The following is a 13439-nucleotide window of genomic DNA, read 5'->3' as shown; positions in this document are numbered from 1 at the left end:
GGGACTGCTGGAAAAAAATCTGGATGAGTCATCGCTTCATACTCATTCTGAAGCAGGCTGCAAATTATCAATGAATCGTGTCTGCTGTCATTCACAGGCTGCTGGCAGCAACCATTCATTCAGATTACAGTAAAGATCCCCATCACCTATTTTTTAATTTTCCTATCAAACTTGCCTTGTGAAGTAGCTTCATTTCCATAGCTCTATAGCCATAACCCCCCACCCCACCCGCACCTCTAAAAAAAGAAAATACAATTTTGAGTGACTCAGATACATGCTGACACTGAGTACTGGCTGGGTAAATATTCCTTGTAACACCCACATCTACAACAAACCAAATAAAATGCTGCAATTCTTTGGTTTAAGGCATTTTCAGTGCTAAAAGCATTAACATCTTAATTAGCCACAGAATTTATGACATATGGAAATCCAAGGAAACTGCTGTATTTGTTGTGCCTAATAAAACAGAGCAAACAAAATGACCTAATAGGTGGTAATATTGTTGTACTGTGCTTTCTAAAATATCATGGGTACTTAATACTGCCTAAACTTACCTCAAACAGAAAGCTCTTACATCTGACTGAATCACACATATTACTATAAAGAAGTCTATAATAACACAGTTCATCTGACTTGCATCTAACTCTACGATGGGATGTAAATAAACATTGTTCATTTTGTAGTTTCTGGGTGCCTTATTTTGCATCAGCCATTGGTTTTCAACACCGACTAGGTATTGACAATGAAACTATGTGTGTGACTATTAAGAGATGATTTTTGTCTACTTATGTATTAGTAATTAGTAATGGGCCTTCCAAGGACAAGGTTTAGGAACCTGTACTGTAATCACCAGACAAGCTGCCTCCCACATCAGCTCACATAACATCAGTGGGGGATACAAAACTTTTTGACTGTTCTGTAAAGCCGTCAAAGGTTTTAATTCAGGGATGATTCACAGGTTGTCAAAAGTCATCACTTTTAAGTTGCTGGTTCAAGGGGGTGGTTCTTAATTTTCAGTGTTTATTTGTATTATAGCTCAGTGTATTCAGATATTGCATTGCTGGTCTAGAGAATTACAGAAATGGAAATATTTTAGAGTCATTTTATTTATCCCTTTTCTACTGAAGCACTTGTGGCAGTCAACTGACCAGTTTGTTTTGGTCTTGTGTCTGTTGTAAGAAAAACACTGTAAGAAGTGCATCAGAATTGTACTCCAATTCAACTGCATGCAGTGGTATGGACGCAGCTACAGAACTGTACCTCTTTCACTCAGGGTCAAACATATAGTAATTGAAATGTATTGAAAGAACAGGATCAATTTAAAAGCCTTCTATCTGAAGTTATTAAACAAAACTATCTGTGATGGGGTGCTAGCTCGCCCCTATAATTTGTGTTTGTTATTGTTATTTTTACTATTTTCATTATGTTTATTGTGATTCTTGTTTTGGTTTGGATCAGCAGGGATGGGGTTAAATTCCTCCCTGTGAGAATGTGGCTGGAGCCTTAAGTGCTTAATTGGTCATTATTAGTTAATTGGGCTCCAGCCACAATTATCGTGCCTTCCCCAGTGCACGCTACACTCTCCCCTGCCAGCCTCAAGTCCGCCCCGGACTTGCTCACCAGGCTACAGTCCGACGAGTGCGTACCGGGGTACCTGCGTCCACTTCTGACACCAATGTAGCAGGATAGCAGCAGAGGGAAAACTCGGGGACAGAAAATGCAGTGAAACCAAAATAAAAAAAAGGCACAAGGGCCAAACAAAAGGTATAAAACACTAAACAAAAGGTTTCCAACAAAACACTGGAACAAAATAAATCATTCTACAGACACCACTTACTCTGTGTCTCTTCAAAACAAAACACTCCAAACCACCCTCTACACAAATGGTTTCAGCTGCCTTTTATACGCTGTGGCTGGAGCCCAATTAACTAATAATTACCAATTAAGCACTTAAGGCTCCAGCCACATTCTCACATGTATTTTCGCAGGGAGGAATTTAACCCCCTCCCTGCTGAATCAAACCAAAACAAGAATCACAATAAACATAATGAAAACAGTAAAAATAACAATAACAAACACAAATATAGGGGCGTGCTAGCACTCCATCACACTATCCCTACAATATTTAGCATTAAACAAAACCATAGCCTGCACTTCAAGGTGTAGTTTGTTAAAGCTTCTGCATACAATAAATCACTACAGAACTGATTAGCCAATTATTTGCAAACTATAAACTTAAATTGTGCCTCTCTTATGCATTAAGTGCTAAAACTACTTCCCATACTTCCACAAACATATTTAATAAATGTGAGTACAAGTTGCTTTTTACCAGCACACATTTAAATACATTTAAATAGGGCAACGGGTTTAAAAACGTTGGCAATCATACTCTCACAAACAAATAATAAACTTACTTCAGAGGAAAATCTGAGTAAAAGCGTTTATTGCTACATTAAGCGCTTTGCAATTTTTTGGTCTCTGTGGCCTTTATTCAATAATCTCCTAACAATAACAAAAGCATATGTTCAAGTGTTGGAAAAACACCAAAGATTTCTTCACACCAATTTCTACTGAGGAGTATCCTTGTTTCACTTATTGACAGCACAAGCATGTTTAGTGGTCATACTGTTCAATATTTTAATCCAATGTCTATTGAACAGGTTGCCCACATCATGCCGGCAAAGTAATCTCTATGATACACGAGTCATTTCAAAAATCCAATTGTTTCTACTGCAAAATTGTTACTGGGGGCAGTGGAGTGGATCTGCAAGTCATGGCTGCTGTTATGTACCTGAAGCGGTCTAGACTTGAGGCTTAAACAGTTGTCTCAGACCTGGTGTGATTGGACTTGTTTCAGAAAGCCCATACTATGATACAGTTTTAATTGAATCACTGGCCTAATACAGAGACAGATGTACAGGTATTCTGCCCCATGAGAATGCAGGCACAAGTGTAGTCATGGTCCAGCCTCCTTACAAGAGGTTCCATTCTGAAGGTTCCATTCCAATGAGACGATGTGGCTAGATATGCGTTTTTTGTTTGTTTGTTGTTATGAATAGGTCATGGAACAGAAAGCTACATTGTGGGCAAAAAAATATATGGATTCTATGTGGGATTATAATAAAAAAAAAAAAATGATGTATTTTTTGTTTTATGTGCATAATAACATTTTCAGATGCCTTACAAGTGTAGCAAACCAAGCAAATGAAAATGAATTGTATCTACCTGTAATACACTGAAACTGACCATCCTCCCGCCTTATCGTGAAGGATTCACCTGGGTTCACCTGGACCAAGATTACCTAAGTGTATAAGAAGAAAAGAATAAATTAGCACAGCGTAAACTTCATGACTGGCAGATTACAAGTATGAAGTCTCTGAGTGCGAGTAGTGGGTCCTCTGTACATCCATAGTGTTTAAAGCACCAAACCCATCAATGTAACCACATGCAAAACAGCACCACATTCCAGCAACCCTTGCATGGCAGACATTATAAAAGTATATGGGGCGCTTTTTTAAAATGTTATTGTAAACCCAAAAACATACTGCTACGTCACAGAACAAGCAAGAACCAACTGCAGTACACATAGGAACTCATCATTACTGTTGGTCTTTGAGAGCTTGTACACATAGGTTGTCAAAAGGTTCTTCTAAGGGGTTACAGTTTGTATTTAACACCTTGCGTTAAATACTGTATAGCAAGGTGCTGCGTAGGATTTCAAAAACTGTGAAATCTTTGATAAGAAGCAAGTCTTAGCTCTAAGGAAGGTATATTTCTTCTCAAGTGGCATGAGTGCCATCGTTTGGCTCTGCTCAACTTTAAACCTGTTGCTTTTGGATGTCAGAAATGATAACTCCAAAATGTTGTACTATTTGATGCCTGCCTGTCTTGGGAGATGATTCATAACTGTTGTGGCAATTGTTTCTTTTTTTTTTACCCTAAAAATAATAAAAAAAATAGTGGCAATGTGATTATTTTATCATTAGACAGTTTGGATGTGGTACAATGAAAATGTTCTCAATGAACATCTTAAATTGTGTTAAGTACAAGGATGACCTTAAATTAAAACAGATTAGACTTCAAATCTAGGTAAACCCGTCAGGCAACTTGATATAAAACTCAATTCAGAAAAAAAAGGAATGGATGACATAAATAACTGAGCCACTTGGTAGAAAAAATGGCCATAACTGGGGTAACACATTCCAGGGTATGTGTTAACCCAGCTTTATGGATAAATAGAGAGGACTTCAGACGTCTGTGTGGCAAATCCAGTACTTTCCATGAGCACCACAAATTGATTTACTCATTCTAATAACATGCCCTTCACTTCATATATGACAGCTCTGATCATAACTGAACAGCTAACTGTACTGTGCCTATTGTGTGTGGGGTATAAAACACACCTACTAATAAATAATTCTCATACAGACATGCCCGAAAGCTATCTATGAGCTTAACAAGCTTGGGGTCTGGGGACATCTGGGGGAGTTGTTTTTCATACAAGCTAGGGGTCTGGGGACATCAAATGTGAAATGCAAGCCCACATGTGGAGTGGGCACATCAGACAGATCTAATTGCCCATGGCAGCTCAGAAAGCCCACGTCTGTCTCATTACTAATCATTCAGCACCTCCGTGGGAACGTTTGAGATTCCTGAAGCAGACGTTAACCCCTGCAGTCACCTACTCTGTGGAAGAATACTGATCAGCACTGGCAAGGGTTAAACACAGACCTGCAGGATGTTAGTGAAAACCAATACAAATAAATTCAGTCTCCGTTCAAAAGGATCATTCCATCCACCTTTATTACCATTTTGGAATTACATCATATCTTTAACTCTGGCGGCAGTATTGGAACAAAAAGAAAAAAAAAAAAAGATCATTTTGATGCCTTTTCTAACCCAGTAATATACAGTGATACCAATCTAAAACAACGTATTAATAGTGATACCAATTGATACAATCACATGGCGTATATTTTGATAATCTGCTTAATTCATGGAATTTACTGCAAGTCTTTTTGGACGTGTCTGAACTATTTTCACCCTCTTCAGTGCATCTCATTAATCTAGATTGATAATTAGTTGAGCAAAATATATTTTCAGGTTCAGGAAGACAATGCTTGCAAAAAAGGAGAAATGAAATATTACATTTTGTGATATACCATTTTATTGTGATATATTCACTCACAACTTGCGTATTATAATTAGGAATCAGTGGGTTACACCTGAGGAAGAGGCTTTTGCAGTCTTGAAAGCTTGTGTTCCAGCTTTTACTCTGACATCACTGGGATAAGCAGAGACAATGGCTGTCTTTCACACAATGTTATATATTAGTACTGTCAAGTGATAAAAAATAACGATTAATCTTGAGATTAAAAAAATTGATTTAATCTTGGTTTTAATCATATATTTAATTGATACAATTGCTGCATCCATCTCATTTAAGTTTGTTTTATTACTGATTCTATTGAAATGTTGGAATGTATTTTCTATTATTTTGGCCAGGTTACAGTATTTGCACTGTTCAGATTATTTTATTAATGTTATGAGTGTAGAATTAATACAGCAAAAATGATTCTTTGGTACTCTGTTTTGTACTGTGCAGCTAATGCTATTGTAGCTTTAACTGGAAGACCTTACGCACTGTGAGTTTGGTTGTGTATTGGGACGAGGAGGGGAGATCGTTCCCACAGGGTACTTTGAGCAAAGTTTCATTGAGTTATGTATTCTAATGCTGTAACTAAAAGCAACAAACCTGTGCCAAGGAAATAAAGAATATTGAACAGAGAAATCTCATTTGGGCATTTTTTATACACTGCACAAACCCGGCCGGCTCCTCTGAGGAGAACACATAAACTTTAGCGGTCTGCGCTATCATCATTATCACCATCAAAAAAACAACCCAGCATAAAACTCCCGTTTTCCTATTTCTGGATTCTCTTCAAAGTTTTATATTTAGTATTTAGTATTGTTGTTAAATTGTCTGCTAAATCACAAAAGTCAGTTTGTTACTCACATTGCATTTACAACGATCAGCTTCCTTTACTCATAAATGTTTTTCACTGCCATTTTAATAATAATAATAATAATATTATTATTATTATTATTATTAATAATAATAATAATAATAATAATAATAATAATAATAATAATAATAATAATAATAATAATAATCCTTTTTCTTTTATTAATAACTTGAACTTGCCTAAATAAAACAAAACATTCAACCAGTAACAGTTATATCCTCCATAATTGTAAATAATATTGTTTAAAATAAATGTGGTTATTGAAATAAAACAAAGCTACAATGTTAATGGGTCTGCAGTCGGTAGCTATCCAACAGCACTGGTTATACTTACAGTATCGTACTTAGCTTGATTCATGGGTTTGCAATGATCCTGAATTTCTAAGAGAGTACTCTGTCGAAACTGACGGGTTTCATTTGTTGTTATATTGTTGTTGTCTGTAGCAGAAAAACTACTAGAAAGTGTATTTTGAGAAGTGAAAGAATGTTTAGCACACATGTAATATATATATATATGTATATGTATATGTGTGTGTGTATATATATATATATATATATATATATATATATATATATATATATATATATATATATACACACACACATATATATATATATATATAACACAGCAGGGATAAGGTTAATATCCTCCCTGCCAGAAACCTTTTGTTAATTATTGTTTTATTGTTATTATCACCTGCACCTGGCTATTATTGTAAATTAGAGCCAGGTGCAGGGTATTTAAGGACAGCAGCCAGTCCTTTCAGGGCTGCTGCTGTGTGAAGGAGCCCGATTGACTCAATGTACAAAAAAGGTAACTGTGTTCCTTTTGTTTTTCTTTAAAACCGTGTGTTTTTAGCTGGTAAACAGCTTAGCTGTCCGGCTCATTAGAAAAGGCTCCTGACGTGTGTAGTCAGCACTCAAATGGAGCTAGGTGTTTTGTTTAGCTTTGTTTATTAAAAATTGCGCGTCAGCGCTTCAAAAACTCAATTCCTGTGTCCTGGGTCTGATTTTAAAGAGGCAATGAACAACTGTGAGTGACAGCCGTGTCACACACACACACACACACACACACACACACACACACACACACACACATATATATATATATATATATATATAAAAACAACCTTTTCACTGTTACATAAGAACAACAACAAAAAAAAAATCAATTTTAAAATGTTAACATTTTCACCTCATCAGCTTTTAACTAATGAAGGGACTATGCGGTCTTGGGAGATTTTTACAAAAAATAGTAAATATTTTACTTACAAAATAGTACCTTGCTACAAGTGGCTTTCTTAGGGGTCTATTCAATAGATCTAAACGGGATTTACTAAAAACGAATGACAAAAAAAGGATTTCTCCTTAAACAATAGACAAAACTAAATGACAGCTTAAAACCCCTTATACCTCAATATTAGGAAGTTGAATACATAATCTAAAAGTGGAATGGCAGGGAATGACAGCAGTTTTCTATGGAATGCCAGCCATGGAATGCTCCTCGCACTTTGCTGCATGAAGACGGTTCATATTAACATCCCCTAATTTGAATACGGAACCATAAATCCAAAGTTATGACAACACTTACCCGATTGCTTCATACTTAATCTATGTGTTCAGATGTCTAGGGCGGTTTTCTTTCCTGTTTTTTTCTTTCTAGTACTAGCAGGCATATGCAAACACTTCGCCTTCGTACCCTAATCTTATGTTTTAAAATATATATATATATATTATTATTGATGCTCAACTGACTAAAACAGTCAAACTCAAAAGTATTGAAAGAAAATAATATGCTAGTTGAGGTTCCAATATTGTGAAGCTGCAAAACAAGTGAAAGTGGATACTGCAGAATTTATTTTTATGACGGTAGCTTCATTTGCACTGCATGTATTGAAATTGGTTTGGTTTGTCTGATTACTTTTGTTGCTGCATTCTAATCAGCATACTGATTGAATTCAAGTGTAAAGGCCTTACTATAGAGTCATGCCTATTATAGTAACGGGCTATAATAAACCAGCCTACTAAACAAAAACGTTTATGTTTTTTGGGCGCTGGCGGTGGGCCCGAGTTCTAGCTTTAGTTTTTTGCTGACATAAATCTAGGTGACATTTTCAATTAGAAGCGTTTGCTCAGCAGAAACTATTTTAAAATGCAGCCACACTTCTCTGTCACTTTGCAGCCAATATGTTGATTAAGTAATTGCAATTTCGAAAACCATTATCAAAACTACTGCTTCAAAAAGTAACTGCAGTAAATAGAGGAAATAAAGTGAAGGCTGACAAGGCTGTCCCAGTGTCAGAAGATACAATACCCCCTAGAATCCTAGGCTAATACGTTAACCTACAGTATTATGTCTTTGACATCCCCAGAGTTTCAAATCCTGCTGGTGCCAAATTAAATTATGAGTCTACATGAGAAAATGACCACACAGCCACCTTCTTGAGAGAGGCCCAGGAATAAATGTACCACGTTCCAAGAAGGTAAGGGTTGACGTGTGCTTCCAAGCTTTGAGAGGAAACTCTTGTGGTGCTTAAGTGCAGCCAGTGCCACTCTCCCTCACCTTTCTTTTAAAAAAAAAAAAAAGAAAAAAAAAAGAAAAAAGGAAACCAAAACCTAATGGAAGCCAGACTGACATACAATGTTTTTTTTAAATCCATTACTTGAATCTATGTAATATTGTAATATACTGCACATGGAGATTTTAGTCTTTTAAAACCTCACCGGGGTCATTCATGGAGTAATTAAGTGGCTCCCTGAAGGACATGTTGTACTAAAAAGGGATGAATCTCCCTGGGCCCAATGGCTTCCACTCTGTCTTTATTCCAGCCTTTTTTATGTCTGCTTAAAAGGCCAGTTAAGTACCTCAGCAGGAGTCTAATTTCAAATTAACTATCTGCTACATTCTACAAACTGCTATAGGTAGTGTAGTGGCTATATGGGGCTGAACAGCATATTATGGTTCTCCATTTTTTCCACCTAACTTAGAACTGTATAACTGACTTTTCAAAAGGATAGTTCGTATGCTTCAGTAAACTGATTCAGAACAGCGCCAAATCCATGAACTCAAGTCCTGGAGGACTATTCACTGGTTTAATAGGTTTAATTAAATCATTAACAGAATAACCTAGAGAGAAGTTTAATTGGTTGCATTTAATCATTTTGGACTCGGTTGGAAATAACAGACTTCGATTCTCTTTGGCCACACAGGGAACATACAAAATATTAGAAACACTCATCATAAGACTGTTAATAGGGGGGTGAACATTGTTGAATACGGAGGCACCAGCCAATCGAGTTTCTACTCCCTGCTTTTCCATTTGAACATCTGAAGTGTGCTACACATAGCCCCCCTCCCCCAAACACACACCTTCACATGTGCATTACATTAGTTAGGTCTGTCAAAGTTATACACTATACAGTCAACAATTCCAAACAAGGCCATACAATGAATAGCAATTTCCTGTAAGTCACATACCCCCAACAGTATATTTTTGTTTCAACCAAAAACATTTTGTTTAAAACATGAATTGTTTTCCAGAGTACTAAAACAAAACTGTCTCTAAACAGCTTAAAGCTACAGTCATTGCTTTAGAACCTACGTTTATCAACAGACTAAAATACAAATTTAAAAAATGAAAGAAAAAAAAAGGAATCCTCTGGGTACCTCAAGACCAAATAGAAAACCCCTTCTGTAAATCATTCTGAAAGACATCATTGCTGTGACAATGCCGAAACTGTACAAAAAAATTAAATAATAAAATAAAAAACAGTGTAGGTTATAATCCAGAAAAGTGTTGCAAAACTGCACTCATCACTAAATCACAAGCCATTTTGCGGTAACCTATAGTCAGAAAAACAGCACATGAAAACAAATGCAATTACCTTGTCACTGAGACAATGCTCTACTATGTAAATATGCAAGTACTTTCCTTTACATATCATTACAAAAATACTAGTCTTTTGTATTTAAGTACTGTTGATTACTCTGCGATACTGTTAAAGTGCATTGAACAAAAAAATCTCCTCCCTACCTCAGACTGCAGAAGTAAACAGCATGCTAATGCTTACTTGATAACCTGAATGAAAAGGCAGAAAGATTGCTTAAAAAACGGATTAGCAGAATCCGAGCAATAGTGCCAATTTTCTATGCTAATCCAGATATTTATCTTCTGGTAAGCAGGTTTAGTCTACATAAACTCCATCTAATAACATGAATTCAGCTAACCTTGGCTCAGTCGACACTTCCCCGATGGATTCTCTTCATTAGCGTTCATTAAAGTGCATTTTATACAGTACATCTACAAACAGATATCCATGCACACCTGTTTTATCAGCAAAGCACAGCCTACGATTACACAGTCCCTAGACAACAGGTTATCAAACTCTAAATTAAAATCAGCATTATAAAATGATATCTATTGCATTCCATTTTCCAACGGATACTATTATCAGGAATACTGATTCTGTAAGTGCCATGTTATGAAAGGCAAATACTAGAAAAAACAATATATATTTAGGATTTCTCCTTAATAGAAGCCTGCAAAGCAACAATTGCAGTTTGTTGGCTTTTCATTTTTCACAGCCAGACCCACACTGAAGCAGTCTCAGAACATAATTTGGGAATAGATGTTAATATGTACCACATGCAGTCTAGTAAGCACCAGTTCTGTGCTCAGAACAAAGCTTCCTACCAGACCTTGTACAGTAGTATCTGAATCCACCTAGCATTCTTAAAATACATACAGAAAACTCCATATTAAAGCTCTTTATAGAATTAATTGATAGTAAATCTCTTTTCAATTTAATCCATAGAATGTTGGGTTCCAGCATTGATTCCTATTGCTGGGTTTTTTTCCCCCACAATGAAAAAACCATTGAAACATTTGTGAATACCGGCTGGCAACTCCAATCAAATTACTGTCATGCTTAATCAAAAAAGAAAAAAAATACATTTGAAAAGCCTTAACACTTGAACTTACTGTTGCCCGCATCGCTCTGTCTTATTCAGCTGCTGTTACCGCGGTCACATACAAGGCTGCTCGGTAATTCAGCCGTCACCAGGCTCGATGCTCCAATCTTTTCCATTCACTAAGCGATGAGGATATTTTATTTGACATCCAGGGCATCAGGCCTGAATTCCTTAATTAAGGCAACCTAAACACCAAAAAATCAGACCTGAAAAACATCTGGTTCTTCTTAGATATGTCCCAGTTGTGTATCCTCATAATACAACATGTGGAGACTGGATGCTCAAGGTATAACCAATTACCTCTACAGCCATCTGTAACTACCTCAGCCCTTGCTCCGTATTAAATTAACCAGTGTATCTCCTACTGCACATTAATATGCCCTGTCTCCATGGCAACTAAATCAACAAATAGCTTCAGCAGCAGCAGCAGCAGCAGCAGCTAGGTAAAACTATCAACGTCAGTCATAAAAAAAAAAAAAGAAAAAGAAGACGTCTCACCCAGTTATACTGCCAGGTTTTTATTTAAAACCTTGGCAGTAGCCAGGGGCAAGTACCATGCATAAAATAAAAAGAACAGCAAGTTTACAAAGGATAACAGCAGGTCATTTCATTTACAAATCAACGTAGAGAGACCTAAAATCAGTCTTGGCTTGTCATCTGACGTGCATTGCTATGCAGCACTCTTTATTCAATACTGACAGCCAACACAATCTATTTATACACCAATCAATAGACCAGACCAGACAATGGAGCTAAATAACAGCTCAGGTAACAACGCCACCTGTACAAAAGGATAAATAAAACCCACCATGAAAAAAACACATCCGACTGGTTTTTAATAATGAGCTAACGTTCACCGCTTATAAAGGAATCAGGCTTCAGTTACCTAGTTTTCACAGACAGCAATTGTCTTCTTTACAAATCAATGCCAGTTATATAAATGATGACGAATAGCAGAAATCAAAGACGCAATGCATAACCTGCTACTTTTTCAATAAGCTTTTTCAATATTTCACCTTAAGATTAATTTACCCTCAGATTATACTACCACTTTCCTTATAGGAGCTTCTAAAGTATCAAAAAGAAAAGTAACAGTAACTGTGATAAAGATTTAATTTGCCTTGTTTTAAAAACTGTTAAAGGACATTTAAGGAGGCAGTGTGGTCCAGTGGTTAAAGCCCAGAGCTTGTAACCAGAAGGTAACCGGTTCAAATCCCACCTCTGCCACTGACGGTCACCAGTTCAAATGCTACCGATTGACTCACTGTGTGACCCTGAGCAAGTCACTTAACCTCCTTGTGCTCCATCCTGTGGATGAGATGTTAAATCAATGTCCTATTGTAAGTGACTCTGCATATAATGCACAGTTCACAGTTAAAGCGCTTTGTGATGGTGGTCCACTATGAAAGGTGCTATATAAAAATAAAGAAAGATATATATATAGTGCCAAGATTAAATGTAACCATAGGGATAGTGACTAAAAAAAACACTAAACTTTACAGAAACTGAATATATCCTCCGCAAAGAAATATTAATAAACATACTGTAACTTACCATACCGCCAGACATCTTCATCTATAGCAGATGATTCTCTTTCTTTGGCAATGTACTCCATGATATTCACCTCCATCTTTTTACAATTCGTAATTCGTCAATTTAAATTGAATCATAGTAAACAAAAACATGTGACAAAGTACCTGTAATTGTAATATCCTTTGAAATATATCTCAGACTAATTAAATAAAATTATGGATTTTACACTTAATTTTAGATTCTATTTCCTGGTAGAACACACTTGGAAAGAGAGCTGTGGTTGCTCTGACCCCTTCTGCCGCACAACAGGATTCAATCTTGTTTTTTCTTCAGTGTCACCCCAGCGTCGCTAGTTCTATTGCCTTCAGGTAGATTCAGGTCTGCTGTGTAGCAGCCTTAAAACTGAATATTGCGGGAAAACTGCATATTGAAGAGGTTTTTTATTTTTTATTTTAAACACCAAAAATATTGTCTGCAATGTGTATTTTATTTAACAAACCACTGCTTATTTACATATGAATATGTATTTTTTCTATTGCATGTCCCACACACCCCTGAAGTGTGACATCAAAAAAACATGCACACTTACAGGTTTACTAACATTTTTTTTTCTTTTTTTAAAAAATAATAAAAAAAAAGATAGTCAAAAGGAAGCGTTCTGTTGTCACTAAGAGGCTTTCAATCCAAACTGAGCCAGCAGGTACAAATTATTATTATTATTATTATTATTATTATTATTATTATTATTATTATTTATTTCTTAGCAGACGCCCTTATCCAGGGCGACTTACAATTGTTACAAGATATCACATTATACATTATTTCACATACAATTACCCATTTTTACAGTTGGGTTTTTACTGGAGCAATCTAGGTAAAGTACCTTGCTCAAGGGTACAACAGCAGTGT

The 13439-nt window shown here is 36.2% G+C and overlaps 1 protein-coding gene across 3 annotated transcripts in view; it reads right to left on the bottom strand.

The window, feature by feature from the left end:
• LOC117406917 (fibronectin type-III domain-containing protein 3A-like) overlaps nucleotides 1-13439 on the bottom strand; it is a 106874-nt gene that overhangs the window by 54923 nt on the left and 38512 nt on the right. For 2 of the 3 annotated variants that reach the window (XM_059028645.1, XM_059028646.1), the window contains exon 3: nucleotides 3226-3301. In XM_059028645.1, coding sequence (XP_058884628.1) covers nucleotides 3226-3301 — 76 coding nt within the window. Of the gene's footprint in view, nucleotides 1-3225; nucleotides 3302-11007; nucleotides 11320-13439 lie in introns of those variants that run through there. The other variant, XM_059028647.1, reaches the window with a different exon arrangement.

The sequence above is a fragment of the Acipenser ruthenus genome, chromosome 8 (assembly GCF_902713425.1).
Source record: "Acipenser ruthenus chromosome 8, fAciRut3.2 maternal haplotype, whole genome shotgun sequence".
NCBI lineage: Eukaryota > Metazoa > Chordata > Actinopteri > Acipenseriformes > Acipenseridae > Acipenser > Acipenser ruthenus.
The sequence above is the reverse complement of the archived record's forward strand: the minus strand, read 5'-3'. Positions and strand labels throughout refer to the sequence as shown.